This window comes from Mirounga leonina, unplaced genomic scaffold (assembly GCF_011800145.1).
Source record: "Mirounga leonina isolate KUSES-001 unplaced genomic scaffold, KU_Mleo_1.0 Mir_101664, whole genome shotgun sequence".
NCBI classification, from domain to species: Eukaryota; Metazoa; Chordata; class Mammalia; order Carnivora; family Phocidae; genus Mirounga; species Mirounga leonina.
In genome coordinates, this window is record NW_023270175.1 from 25,955,170 (window position 1) to 25,969,913 (window position 14,744).

General features: G+C 42.8%; 1 protein-coding gene across 6 annotated transcripts in view; it reads right to left on the minus strand.

Annotated features, from left to right (window-relative positions):
- The window catches only part of ARHGEF6 (Rac/Cdc42 guanine nucleotide exchange factor 6), a 99,621-nt gene that overhangs the window by 36,990 nt on the left and 47,887 nt on the right, over nt 1-14,744 (minus strand). For all 6 annotated transcript variants that reach the window (XM_035009284.1, XM_035009310.1, XM_035009303.1 and 3 more), the window contains 2 exons: nt 3,914-4,008; nt 1,149-1,244 (listed from right to left, as the gene is read on the minus strand). In XM_035009284.1, coding sequence (XP_034865175.1) covers nt 1,149-1,244; nt 3,914-4,008 — 191 coding nt within the window. The remainder of the gene's footprint in view (nt 1-1,148; nt 1,245-3,913; nt 4,009-14,744) is intronic.

Below are 14,744 nucleotides of genomic sequence, written 5' to 3' on the forward strand. Positions count from 1 at the left end.
ATTCATGAGAGACAGAGCGAGAGAGAAAGGCAGAGGGAGAAACAGGCTCCCAAGGAGCAGGGAGCCCGATGCCGGGCTCGATCCCAGGACCCTGAGATCATGACCTGAGCCGAAGGTAGACGCTTAACCATCTGAGCCACCCAGGCGCCCCAAGACTTTAATTTTTTTAAGTTACAAGCCACCTGTTTTCATTTGTAGACCAATCAGAAAAGTGCAAGAAAGAAAAAAAAAATTACTCAGTATTCCACCATTCAGAGACAGCTATTAGAACAATTTTGGCATATTCCTTGGTCTTCCTTCTACATGTTTTTCTATAAAATGGAAAATAAAGATTACAAACCTAGTTTGTAATCGGTTCTTCTCACTTAGTGACTTATCTTTCCATGTCAATAAGCTGGATCCCTATCAGCATTGAGGACAGCCCCTCAGGCCTCTGGTGTGGGCTCTTACCATCTTCCTTCCTGGATGACCACCTGTGTCCCAGAAAGCTCAAGAAACAGGCAATCACCCCAATTTCCCTATAGATGATGAAAGTTGCCAACTTCTCTGAGATACAGTGCTTGGAAAATTAATCTTGCTACAGAATTATACTGCCTGAAGATCATTACAATCCATTCTGCAGTATGAAGCTGAACACCTCAACCATCAAGCTAGCCTTCCAATACGTATTGTGGTTCACATAAAGATATACTTTCCTTTCCCCACTTTTTGTGTATTTCAACTGTTAATATAATAGACAAGATACCAGGCGTGATTTAAAGAGAAAAAGCAGCTTATACAACTGAATGAATCACCTGACTAACTTTTCCAAGTAATTTGCAATGTACAAAAGAAAATATCGAATCAATATCAAAGGCAACGTCCCTGGTCAATGGAGACCTTATCTGTCTCTCATACTGACCAGGAGCAGTAAACCGATGCAATCTTTAAATAAAGTCAGAAATAATTTACTGCATGTAGAGCCCTGATACACAACCAGGGGTTTGGCTCTCCCCAGCGCATTTTCTCTGTACTGGGACAATTTATCAACGTTGTAACAAATGAGTAAATACGAAGTGTCCCTATCTAAGACAACAGCTAGCAGGAAAAGAAAACACACCAAAGAAATGGTGTTGCTAGCTATTCTAAAGGCAACATACAACACTTACTTGGAACATTCTTCCAAGGCTTGGCAGAGCGTCTGTTGAAATGCGCATACTTCCTCGAAGTTCCCCAGTAAAGATGTAAATTCCACAGTACTCAGACTGAAAAAAAACCAAAAAAACATACACAGTTTCAGTGGATAGAACTTCAGGATGATTCCAGTTATCCATCTCTAGTCTAGTGAGCTGATAATTTGCTAAAAAAATTGGCAAATGGGATGAGGGAAGCAATCCCTAGATTTTAACTTTCGCTTTTTAACTTACACCAGCTCTGTGGTCTTAAACAACATTTAAAAGCGTCTTTCCTTGATTTCCTTTTTCTACAATAAGAATAATGATCCTAAAGCAAACAAGTGTTTACCAAAGACATTTACGTGTTTTACAATGTGATGAGTGAACGGATAACAAGTGCGTAATAGCTAAGTATCTCAATAGGCAAAATACATCATGGCTGGGGATAAATGCAAACAAGTTTGAGTATTCTGGAGGAGCTGGGAGAGTAACTGAAAGATATTATAAATGCTCATAGACTGCACAGGGAAAAACCACAAAATCCAGTTTCTTTCGATTTAAAATGCTCATAAATCAACGAAGGGAAATCTTTATCAGAGGAAGTAGAGGAAGAAAACAGTACTGATTTGTTTGTTTGTGGAATGGAATGGAGCAAATAAAGGCAAACTGAACAATTTTATCCAGAGCCTCTGTGCTATGAATTTTCTCCATTCTTCCCCTACCAAATGGTAGGTGATAACATGCACCAACACTACTCACACAAGCACTTAACACCTCTGCAGGTGTCTCACAAGTACTTTTATTTTTTTATATTTTATATTATTCTATTTTTATTTTTTTTACATTTTATATTTTAACCTGACAACAAGTTCACGAGGTAGGTGCTCTTGTTTCCATCTTACACGTAAGGAGACCCAGGCACAGAGAGGTTAAGCCAATCATCCAATGTCACAAAGCCAGTGAAGGGTGAAGCCAGGATTTAAACCACCACATTCTAGCTCCAGAGGCCATGCTCTTAAACACTTTTTGGGAGAAGACTTTTCTGAAGACTTAAAAGGCCAGTGTCAGCCACATGTTCTTTCTTCACATCATAATACGAGGGGAGTGTTTCCAAGAGAGTGATTTTTGCTGACAAAGCAAAGGAAGCCCCACACAAACGATACCAGTAACCCCTCGAGCATCAGAAGCGCCCAGTTCCTCTGCCATCATGCCCTTCTGAACCACAAGCTGGAAAACCCCTAGCCATGGGTGTCAAAAGCGAAACCTCCAGCCGGCCAGTTTCCCTGACTTTCCTCCGTCATGGCCCCAAGAAGCTGACTGGGGGGCCAACTTGAACCTGATCAGGGACTTTCTTGGCCCCCTCAGGATCAGACAGTAAACAGTCTGGTTTGCTCCAGTCGCTCCGGGGTCCACAAGACAGCCGGTGGAAACTGACCCTGACTGCATTCTGAATTTATATGGCAACAGGGAAGTTCTGAGTCAGGCTCCTCGCCTCCTTCATTTGAAATCTTACCATCTCCCCTCCCAGGGTCACCACCTCGGTTTCCTGCCTCTGCCTGTCACCCCCACAAAATGGAAGGCACATTTCAGTCAGCGGCCGGAGGCGCGGTGGGTCGAGTCTGGCAGCTTACTGGCTGTGTGATGGCTATAGCAGTAAGCCTCTCTGGACTTCAGTTTTCTTATTTGTTCAATGGGGACAGTCATTTCTTCCAGGGCACTAGACCCAGTGATTCATTGAGGTTCCTTCCATTCAGCTCTAAGAAGTATGATTCACAGGATTCACTTCATGTTTTACATAATCATAACAAAAGACACTTTGTTGTTGATCGCATTTCAACTCTTACAAAACACAGGAATACAAAATCCTTTCATACTGAAGTGAGATTCCCACAGTGCCATGGAAAATAACCAACTGGGAAATTTAGCAAGACCTTATGCCTTAGCGAACATGATTTGGAAAAATAAAAAGGGGGGGGGGATCGCAAAATATGTTAAACTTATTTAAGCCTGAAGTCCAGTAGTTGAGACAGCTGTCCAGCAAAAGTAAACTCTGAGGGGAAAGAGGAGGCTTTTGTCCTCCAGTATGTGGGCCCATGGCTCAATTTTCTATTTGACTTATAGATTATAATCTCCAGTAAAGTATAATCAATTAAAATAAAAATAGGTCAATATTTTTCTTCTGTGAAAACGAAGTTTTCAATTCAAACCTCAGCCACTTCTAAGACCAGAATAAGGTTTGAGTATTTTATTTAAAACAAAACAAGACATTTGAACAGCTCTATCACTCTCTTTGGCCTGGGTGAAATACGAGCTCAATGGTGCCCTCACAAACATTCACAAAATGCCACACTCTTTCCACTCTCAGACCATAGGAAAGAGTTTCTGCCCCAGCAAGCCAAGGTCAGGGGGAGCGTGAAACTTTCCAGTTTACAGGTTTTCTGCATAAAAACACCAGCAGGTCCTGTTTGTGCAAGGTAAAACTGCATGTATCGCCTCTAAAATGTACAAGATAACAATTGTGGCAGACAGAGATGCAGATGTGCTCATTCCTTCCGCAGCTAAAAGAGACAGAAAGCCAAGCTCTCCAGCAGCAACATCTTGCGTAATTTCCGCTGCCTTGACCATGTTCTTGGCAACCTGTGCTCTATGGAAATTCTTCTAAAGGGCAAAATCAATTATTCAGTGACATAAGAGCAATGACTCTGGATACTGACATTATCTTGCTTTATTTAGCAAGGGGTTTAAAATGTAAATCTTACTTGTTATTGGACTGCAGGGGTCTTAAGTAAGTGACAAGTAGAGACTGAAGTTCTTTAGCATAATCCTTTTCAGTGTCCAAAATGTTCTGTAACACCTATAGAGAAACAAAGGTCAAGGTCAAGGTGAAGATCTTGTATTTGTCAGGGCAGTCCAAGGTAAGACAGAGCTTTAGATCTTTGAACCAAATTACTAGGCTAGCACTGTAGTAAAAGTAAGAAGCGCAAAATCTGACTGCCCTTTGTTTCATTCTAGCAAACTACTTTAATAATTGTACGACCACTGGTTATATTGCATAATTCATATGAATACAGTTTTTCACAGTTACTCATAACCGGAAGGACCTGGCCATTTATTTACACAGCGCTGTTCAGAATGCTTTCATGGGCTTTAAATCATTTATCCTCGGGAAAGGTCTCAGTTAGCTAACAAAGGATCATATGCCCATTTTATGGATGAGAACATTGAGACCAGCTACCTTAAGACATACAGAGTCAATGTCAGGATAATTTCACGATAACTGAGGTCAAATACCACAAAAGATTCTTCTTTATGTTTCGATAAGACCTTTAGGGGACAATACCTGAGGCCACAGGGTATTGTTAAGTAGAGTTAGAACGGGTCTTTTAAGAAAGGCAAAAAGTGCTAGTATGAACAGTTCAAAGAGAAGAGGAAGCTGAAGTGGGAGGAATTTAACAAGGAGAATAAAGCATTATGAAGAATAACCAAATTAAAATCCTCCAGGCAAAACAACCAACGTACAGAACGCAAGGTCTCTTGCCCCACCCGTCCTAGGGGCCTGCCCCTTTCCCCAGCCTCTTCTGCAAGTAGCTACAACCTACATTTCAAGCTCCTAGAGCTCGCCAAGCTAACATTTCGGTATGTTGTCTCTCCTAGCTCCTCATTCCTTCAACAGAAATGTACTGAAGGGGGGCGCCTGGGTGGCTCAGTCGTTAAGCGTCTGCCTTCGGCTCGGGTCATGATCCTGGAGTCCCGGGATCGAGTCCCGCATCGGGCTCCCTGCTCGGCGGGAAGCCTGCTTCTCCCCCTCCCACTCCCCCTGCTTGTGTTCCCTCTCTTGCTGTCTCTCTCTCTGTCAAATAAATAAATAAAATCTTTAAAAAAAAAAAAAGAAAGAAAAGAAATGTACTGAAGGCCCACCCCGCCGGTAAACAGAGGATCACAGGACAATGTGAAGCAATCTTAGCTGCAAGGAGCCCTGCAGGCATCCAGGGTTCCAGACCCAGACTCACAAGACAATGCATGGCGATCCGGTTTTGAAAGGTGGAGTGGACAAAGCGAGCGGAGGCCCAGGTCACTGTGGGCTTTGCGGGGAAACTACCGGACTGGCAGGTGGTCGTCCAGGCTCTGCTACTGAGGGACAGGTGGCTACAGTTTTAAGGCTTCACTTGCCTCACCTCAGATTGTGACATTTCACCTACCTCAGGACCATTGTGAAGAGGCAGTGAGACGCTGTGCAGGCAGGTGCTGCAGGAGTGGGAAACAGTCCTGCCAGTGGACGGGCTTAAAAAAGCTACTGACACCAGAGAACCCTTGGCTGTGAAGGGCCGCCCTGGGCATTATGGGACGTTGAGCGGCGTCCCTGGCCTCTACCCACTAGATGTCAGCTGCACGCCCCCCCCCCCCCCCGGGACGGCAACTGAACACCACCTGAAGGACAGTATCGCCGCAGGCGAGAAACCCGGGTTGAGAGGCCACTCATGTCTCCTTTCAGTTCCTCTATTCCTCAGAAACTACTCCCAAAAGGCCTAAGTGTCAATAAACCCCGGGGCCTGGAGGCACTAATGCTCTCTGAAATTAATCCAGTGACGGGATAGGAACGATCCCCCCCCAGCATAGAAAGCTGAAGCACCACCCAGGAAATGGGCAACTATCTGGAGATGAACAAACAAGAAAACACAGCATAAAAAACTCACGGGGGGCGCCTGGGTGGCTCAGTCGGGTAAGCGTCTGCCTTCGGCTCAGGTCATGAGCCCAGGGTCCTGGGATCGAGCCCCGCGTCGGGCTCCCTGCTCAGCGGGGAGCCTGCTTCTCCCTCTGCCTGCCACTCCCCCTGCTTATGCGCTCTTTCTCTTTCTGACAAATAAATAAAATCTTTAAAAAAATTAAAAAATGGGGCGCCTGGGTGGCTCAGTCGTTAAGCGTCTGCCTTCATGATCCCAGGGTCCTGGGATCGAGCCCCGCATTGGGCTCCCTGCTCCGCGGGAAGCCTGCTTCTCCCTCTCCCACTCCCCCTGCTTGTGTTCCTGTTCTCGCTGTCTCTCTCTGTCATATAAATAAATAAAATCTTAAAAAAAAAAAAAATGAAAAAAAACCCTGGGATGCAGTTAAAGCAGACAAATATATAGCTGTAAAATGTCCATATCGAAAAAGAAGAAAGAGGACTTCTGGTTTCTGGCCCAGCATTTAAGCAACGTGGCAGTCATTACCCCATCCTAACAATAAGTTGATAGCTGAACTAACTGGGAAAAAAACCCAACCCGCCTAACTTTCCTTCTATCTGTCAGGGAATTGAGGCCATGGGGGAAAATGCTACCCCCAAAAGTGGAGAGACACACAGGCAGATGCAGAAAATCAAAACTTGCTGGAGCAGAAACCCACGAGCAGAGTTCTCCACGGAAATCAGGAGCGGGGCAGGAAAACCCGAGCTGTAACTGAATTGCTGGGGGTGCAGTGTGGACAAGTCTGAGAGTTCAGACCCCCAGGGGGCTCAGTCACATGGCAGCACACCCACCTTTTGTGGTACCTCCGGCAGCTCTACCAGGCTGTCACAATGAAGAGAGGAGGAAAATCTCCCTCCTGCTTCGGAAGCAGGAAAGGAAAGGTAGCCATTTTGAAATACACCAGAGCATTCTGTCCATCCTAACAAGGTCTGCCCTCAAGAGAGAAACGATTTGGGCGCCTGGGTGGCTCAGTTGGTTAAGCGACTGCCTTCGGCTCAGGTCATGATCCTGGAGTCCCGGGATCGAGTCCCGCATCGGGCTCCCTGCTCGGCGGGGAGTCTGCTTCTCCCTCTGACCCTCCTCCCTCTCATGCTCTCTGTCTCTCATTCTCTCTCTCTCAAATAAATAAATAAAATCTTTAAAAAAAAAAAAAGAGAGAGAAACGATTTTACCAGAGCTTAACCTATCAGGTTTTTACCAGAGTCTAACCTAGCTGGGGGAAGGGAAATACCCTACCTCAGCTCCCTCTAGCCTTCCTGTCCCCCCTAAAGGAGGAAAACAATCTGAGAAGCACTGGTGAAGTTCACAGTCGAGAGACATAAACTCACCAAAAGACCATAGGTCTTTTTTTTCCCAGTTAGTTCAGCTATCTACTTATTGTTAGGATGGAGTAATGACTGCCACGCTGCTTAAATGCTGGGCCAGAAACTGGAAGTCCTCTTTCTTCTTTTTCGATATGGACATTTTACAGCTATATTTGTCTGCTTTAACTGCATCCCTAATCGTTGGACTTCAGAATCCCTCCCCAGCCCCCACCACCGTATTACTAAAGGCCTACTTACTGCAGTTCCTTTTACCCAGTATGTCATGTTTGGCTTCCAACAAAAAGTTATAAGGCATACTAAAAGGCAAAAAACACAGTTTGAAGAGACAGAGAAAACACTGGAACCATAGTCAGGTATGGCAGGAATGCTGGAATTATCAGACTAGGACTTTAATATGACTATGAGTAATACGCTAAGAGCTCTAATGAAAGTAGACGACATACAAGAACAGACGGGTATTGTAAGCAGAAAGATAGAAATACTTAGAATGAATATGAAATGGTAGCGATCCAAAACACTATAATAGAAATGAAGAATGCCTTTGATGGGCTCATTGGTACACTGGACCACTGAAAAAAAGAATCTCTGAGTTTGTGGATATGTCGACAGAAGATTCTGAAACTGAAAAGCAAACAGAAAAAAAAAAAAAACTTAAAAAATGGAACAGAATACCTACGAATTGTGGGATAACACATGTTTAATGAGAATACCAGAAGGAGAGGAAATGGAGAACGGGAAAAAAGAGATACTTGAAACAACAATGACTGAGAATTTTTCCAAATTAATGTCAAACACCAAATGAGAGATCCAGGAAGCTCAGAGATAACCAGCAGGATAAATGCAAAAGACAAACCCACCTAGGCATGTCATATTCAAAGTCCAGATAAAGCAAAGATAAAGAAAAAACCCTGAAAGAAGCCGAGGGGGTGGGGGGAACCCAGCTTACCTATAGCGAAGCTAAAATAAGAATTATATCCAATGTATCCTCAGAAACCATACAAAGAAGAGGCGAGTGCAGTGAAATATTTAAAGAATTGAGGAAAAAAAAAATTCCACCAACCTGGAATTCTGTACCCTGTGAAATTTTCCTTCAAAACTCAAGGAAAAATAAAGATTTTCTCAGGCATACAAAAATTGAGGGAATTTGTTGCCAGTAGACCTGCCTTGCAGGACATGTTTCAAAAAAGGCCTTCAGAGAGGAGGAAAATGCTATAGGTCAGAGACCCAGATCTACATAAGGAAAGAAAGTATGAGAGAAGGAATAAGTGAAGATAAAATAAAAACTCTAATTTTTTATATTCTAAATTGATGTAACAGGTAACAGTTTGTTCAAAATAATAATAGAAACAATGTATTCAATTATATATGTAATTAAGATAAACATATGTGTATATGCTTATAAAAAAGATAAGCATATATATGCTTATAGATGGGCATATATATAATGCTTATGTATGCTTATGTAGAAATGAAATGAATGACAGCAAGGATACAAGGGATGGGAGGGAGGAATCTGGAGTACTCTGTTATTACAAGGTACTCGTGCTACCCGTAAAGCAGTATAGTGCTATTTTTGCACTAGTTCTAAATATACATTGCAAACTCTAGGTCAACCACTCAAAAAAGTAAAAAGAAAATTCTAGAATGATACAAACTACCAAAACTGCCCCACAAAAGAAACAGAAAGTCTCAACACCTGTAACAAGTAAAGACACTGAAAAAGCATTCAAAACAATTCCCATGAGTTAAAGCCCAGGATAGATGGTCTTACTGGTTGATTCTACCAAAAGTTGAAAGAATTCATATCAGTCCTTCACAAACTCTTAAAATCCTGGAAAAGAACAGAGTAGAGGGTACACTTCCCAATTCCAAAACATACCACAAAGCTACAGTAACAAGATAGTTTAGTACTGGTATAGGATAGATATATAGATCAGTGGAGTAGAATTGAGAGTCCAGAAATGAACCCACGGTCAACTGATTTTTGACAAGTGTACCAAGACCTTTCAATAGGGAAAGAACAGTCTTTTCAACAAATGGTGCAAGGACCACATGTCTACACGCAAAAGAATTTGCACCCCAAATCTATAACATATACAAAAAATAATTCAAAATGGACCCAAGAGTTAAAACTACCAAACTCTTAGAAGAGAACAGAGGAGGAAATCTTCATGACATTGGATGTGACACCAAAAGCACAAGCAACAAGAGAAAAAACATATAAGCTGGAATTCATGAAAATTAAAAACTTTTGTGTGTCAAAGGACATTATCAAGGAAGTGAAAAGACAAGCCACAGAATGGGAGAAATATTTACAAGTCATATATCGGCTAAGGGTCTAGTATCCAGAATATATAAAGAACTCTAACAACTCAACAGTAAAAATAATTACTTGAAAGTTGGCTAAGGATTTGAATAGCCATAGAGTTTCACCATATGACCCAGCAATTTAATTCCTAGAGAAATGAAAACATACGCCCACACAAAAACCTGCACATGAACCTTCACAGAGCATTATTAATAACAACCAAAAAGTGGATACAATCCAAAGGTCCATCAACTGATAAATGGATAGACATAACCTAGTATATCTATACAATAGAATCTTAGCCATAAAAAAGAAAGAAGTACGGGTACATTCTACAACATGAACAAACCATGAAAATAATATGCTAAGTGAAAGAAACCAGATAGAGGAACAAACAGTATATGATTCAGTTTATATGACATGTCCAGAATAGGCAGAATCCATAGAGACAGAAAGTAGATTAGTGGTTGTCAAGGTCTGGAGGAAGTGACTGCTAATGGGTACAGGGCTTCTTCTTTTTTTATTATTTAAATTCAATGTAGTTAACATATACTGTATTATTAGCTTCAGAGATAGACTTTAGTGATTCATCAGTTGCATATGAAACCCCGTGCTCATTCTATCATGTACCCTCCTTAATGCCCATCACCCAGTTACCCTATCCCCCCACCCACCTCCCCTCCAGCAACCCTATTTGTTTCCTAGAGTTAAGAGTCTCTTATGGTTTGTCTCCCTCTCTAATTTGTCTTATTTTATTTTTCCCTCCCTTCCCCTATGTTCATCTGTTTTGTTTCTTAAGTTCCACATATGGGAGTGAAATCATATGGTATTTGTCTTTCTCCGACTGACTTATTTTGCTTAGCAGAATACGCTCTAATTCCATCAATGTCATTGCAAATGGCAAGATTTCATTCTTTTTGATGGCTGAGTAGTATTCCACTGGAGATACGATATGATATGATATATATATGGGAATATATATAATATCACCTCTTCTTTGTCCATTCATCTGTCAATGGACATCTGGGCTCTTTCCATAGGTTGGCTTTTGTGGACATTGCTGCTTTGGGTACAGGGTTTCTTACTGAGGTGATGAAAATATTGTAAAACCAGACAGTGGTGATTGTCACATAACTGTTAACTTACTAAAAATCAGTGAACTGTACAGTTTAAAATGGTGAGTTATGTGGTATGTGAATTATATGTCAATAAAGCTATTTTAAAAAGTCAAAGCACACATTTCTCAGCTGTTAATAGAAACTCTTTCTGGTTTTTCTCTCGGACTCCCAAGTCCTCATCCAGGAAAGTGTCCTTTCCAAACTCGAATCTGCCCATCGTAGAGCTCTCTGCCCAGCTGGGCCGCTGTTCACAGCAGTGCCTCAGCTCATCACCTATATTCATGCTCAGCACTAATATTCGTTTTGTATTCTTAGAAATGGAGAGAACTGCACCAGAATTCAGCAGTATCATCTTTTTTTAAGGAAGAGGTAAAACATATGCAGACTGCTTTATTAACAATATTTATTTGTCTGTATGTATTGAGAGCGGGGAAAAGGATGGTGGCATGCCTTCCTGCTCACGTTCAGGAAGGAATGAAGTCATCTAATCATCTCCTTTTGTTCACATTTTTCTAAAAAGACCATGTCTGGAAACAAGCCATCCCACATCCTCACCCTCCCTTCAAGCACTGTCGCCTATAACTGTCACCCTACCCAAATTATAATGTCTGCTGGAAACAAGAAAAACAAAATAAAAAAAATCAAACTAGATCCAGTCATTCATTGCCTGAAGGGAATTTTTAAATGAGAAAAGTCAGACATTATTTACATCATAAAATGTGATTTTTACAACAAACAACACGGCTTTAATCCGACCTCCCTCTCACCACTGAAACAGCTCTATTATTTCAACTTCCTCTAAAATGCTATCATCTGGGGCTCCTTTAAAAGAAATCGCTAAGATTTTGCAAAGAAAAGAAAAGAAAAAAAAAAAGAAGAAATCACTACGATTTTGCAAGAAGGGTACCAATTGTCCTGCTCCAATGGGCTTATCCAATAGGTGAGGCAGCGCGCTCTGGAGAAGCTTCATTCTTGAAGGGGCCACTAGCCTGGGACCCACAGAAGGCAAAGGTGAGTTAGTGGGTGGACACCTGCTGCCTTGGGGTGAGTTCTGGAGACCTAACCCGAAAATGTATTTTAACTCATATTGTTGCAAGTTTTGAGGGTGGCTCAGTGCTGACTTTACAAATTAAACTGACAAAGGTGGTCAATGAATCCTTCATTAAGTAGTGCAAAAAAAAAAAAAAATTGAATGGTAACATACTAAATAGCGCTGCCCTTGCTGTGGGTTGATTAGTAGAAATGCTCATCTGGGTGGATGCTTGGGATTCTTTCCCAAATTCATTTGGGCTTTTATTGCTTTCCTCAATCTCAAAAGACCAAGTGATGAACTTCTGAGACTGGTTCTTTATTTTTCAGGCCACGGGGCATCTACTGTAAAAGGATAAAAAGGGAAGCAGACAGAGGAGGCTATGTGTTCCCAAACAGAAGGCCTCAGTGGTGAGTCAGAAGGCAAGGGGTTTGGCAAGCCAACCAGCTGCAGAGCAGTACAGTTTGATCGAGATGAAATCCATTCGACCTTACTAAAATAGACTGTGCCCAGACATTGTCTTTGCCTCCCTGACTCTGTCTTCCCAAGGACAACTGAGTATCCTTTTGCTCCATTAACCTCTGACTAAATTCAGAATAAGACAGATGGTAAGAAGCCATAGCAAAAGAGGTGGAGGCCTTTTGTACCTCCATCCTGGGCTATTGATTTTCCAGTAAAATATATTTCCCACGTTTCCTGGAAAGGCTTGAGAGTGAGTTCATTTTTATAACTCTTTCTTCCAAAAGGAAAGAGTCATAGAGTATGAAGGAATTCTTTTAAGAGGCGAAAATGCATAAACCAAGGCTGAAAACGGAGAGCTGTCCCATGATCAAGGGGGACTCTAATGGCCTCAGGAAACCTTAAATCAAAGCAAAGGCATCATATTATAGGAATTCTGAGATAATTGTGATGCCTGTGAAAATGAGCTCATGTTGATAAAGTCCTACGGGACCTAAGAAGGCACCATATTACTGTATTTATATCATCTTTGGCTTATATGCTCCTCTCTTACATCTGAGTACAGTGATTGGTTCCACGCCTCCAGGTCCTTGGCTTTCCCGAAACAAACAGCACTATCTCCCTATCAACAGACTCTGCAAATCCTGTCACCACCTCCACCCCCAGCTCTCAGATGGAGGATAAACAGTTGACCCTCGAACCACACAGGTTCAAACTGCGCAGGTCCACTTAGATGCGAATTCTTTTCAATAAATACAGTACAGTACTGTAAAGGTATTTTTTTCTTCCTTATGATTTTCTTAACATTTCCTTTTCTCTAGCTTACTTTGAGAGTGCAGCATATAACACATATGACATACAAAATAGGTGGTAATCAGCTGTTTGTGTTATCGGTGAGGCTTCTCGTGAACTGCAGGCTACTGGTTAAGTTGTTGGGGAGTCAAAAGTTATACATGGATTTTCGGCTGTGCAGGGGGTCAGCGCCCCTAACCCCCGAGTTGCTCAAGGCTCAACTGTATATGGATGGGTAAGACAGGAAATGGGTAGGTGAAAAAGTACAAGGAATATGGAGAAAGAGTAAATGGGTAGATGTATAAAGTAGTTTAGGTCGGTAGATTAAAAAAGGGAAGGTGCACAGAGGACTTTCAGGGCAGTGAAAATACTCTGTATGATCCGCTAATGATGGATACGTGCCATTATACATTTGCCCAAACCCAAAGAACATACCACACCAAGAGTGAACCCTCATGTAAACTATGGACATTGGATGATAATTATTCTTCAGTTGTCACAGATCCCTACTCTGGTGGGAGATGCTGGTAGTGGGCGAGACTGTGCATGTGTCTGGCTGGGGGGCGGGTAGATGAGAAATCTCTGTACCTTCCGCTCAATTTTGCTGTGAACCCAAAACTGCTCTATAAAATAAAGTCTTAAAAAGGTGGGGGGCGGGGGCGCCTGGGTGGCTCAGTCATTAAGCGTCTGCCTTCGGCTCAGGTCATGATCCCGGGGTCCTGGGACTGAGCCCCACATTGGGCTCCCTGCTCCGCGGGGAGCCTGCTTCTCTCTCTCCCGCTCCCCCTGCTTGTGTTCCCTCTCTTGCTGTCTCTCTCTCTGTCAAATAAATAAATAAAATCTTTAAAAAAAAAAAAAAAGGTGGGGGTGGATAAGCACTAGAGAAAGGTAGAGAAAATTCAGGGTAGGAGCAAGTGGGCAGGTAGATGAGTAAGAGAGAAAATGGGGTAAGCAGAAGGTGGGTGGTGAGAGCAGAAATTGCAAGAGGTTTCCTGGCATTTTTATGGGATCTAACATGCCACACACGCCCCACCTTTCCTACCAAATGCAGGTTCTTTAAGACACACCCTTAAGGCATCTGCCACAAGTTACAATGCAGTAGAAGAAAGTTAGAAAAAAAAATAATGCTGCCTATTACTGCTTGTATTTGCCTGTTTGGGAGTAGGGAGACATCACCTCTCCCTCTGCAGACTGATGCTCACGGCCGGGATTGAACATTCGGATCCCTGCGTGTGGCAGTGCAAAGGACAGCATCCTTCCCATGCCCTGCAATGAATGCAGTGAATAAAGCACTGCACCTTCCCAGGGACATTTCGATGGGCGAAGAAGAGAGTGCAGTCCACCCTGCGACCTGCGGGGACGGACTGCAGGCGTGCACACTCTCGCCTGGGCGACTGTGCCCAGATAGTTCCCCCCGCACGTGAACTCCCTTCTAGCTCTTCTCCACTTATCTAAGTCTTTTTTTTTTTTAATTTTTTTTTTTTTTTTTTTGAGACAGAGAGAATGAGAGAGAGAGAGAGCACATGAGAGGGGGGAGGGTCAGAGGCAGAAGCAGGCTCCCTGCGCAGCAGGGAGCCCGACGCGGGACTCGATCCCGGGACTCCAGGATCATGACCTGAGCCGAAGGCAGTCGCTTAACCAACTGAGCCACCCAGGCGCCCCACTTATCTAAGTCTTAACATGCTTAAATCCCTTCTTTCACTGAACCTTTCCCTTTATTGGTTCTCCAACATCAGTTTAGTGAGTTTCAGAATCACATGTGGGGGAGGGGCGAGGAAGGGGCTGAAGGCCTTGTTAAAAATGTGGTTTCCTGAGATCTGGGGCCAGAGATTCTGAG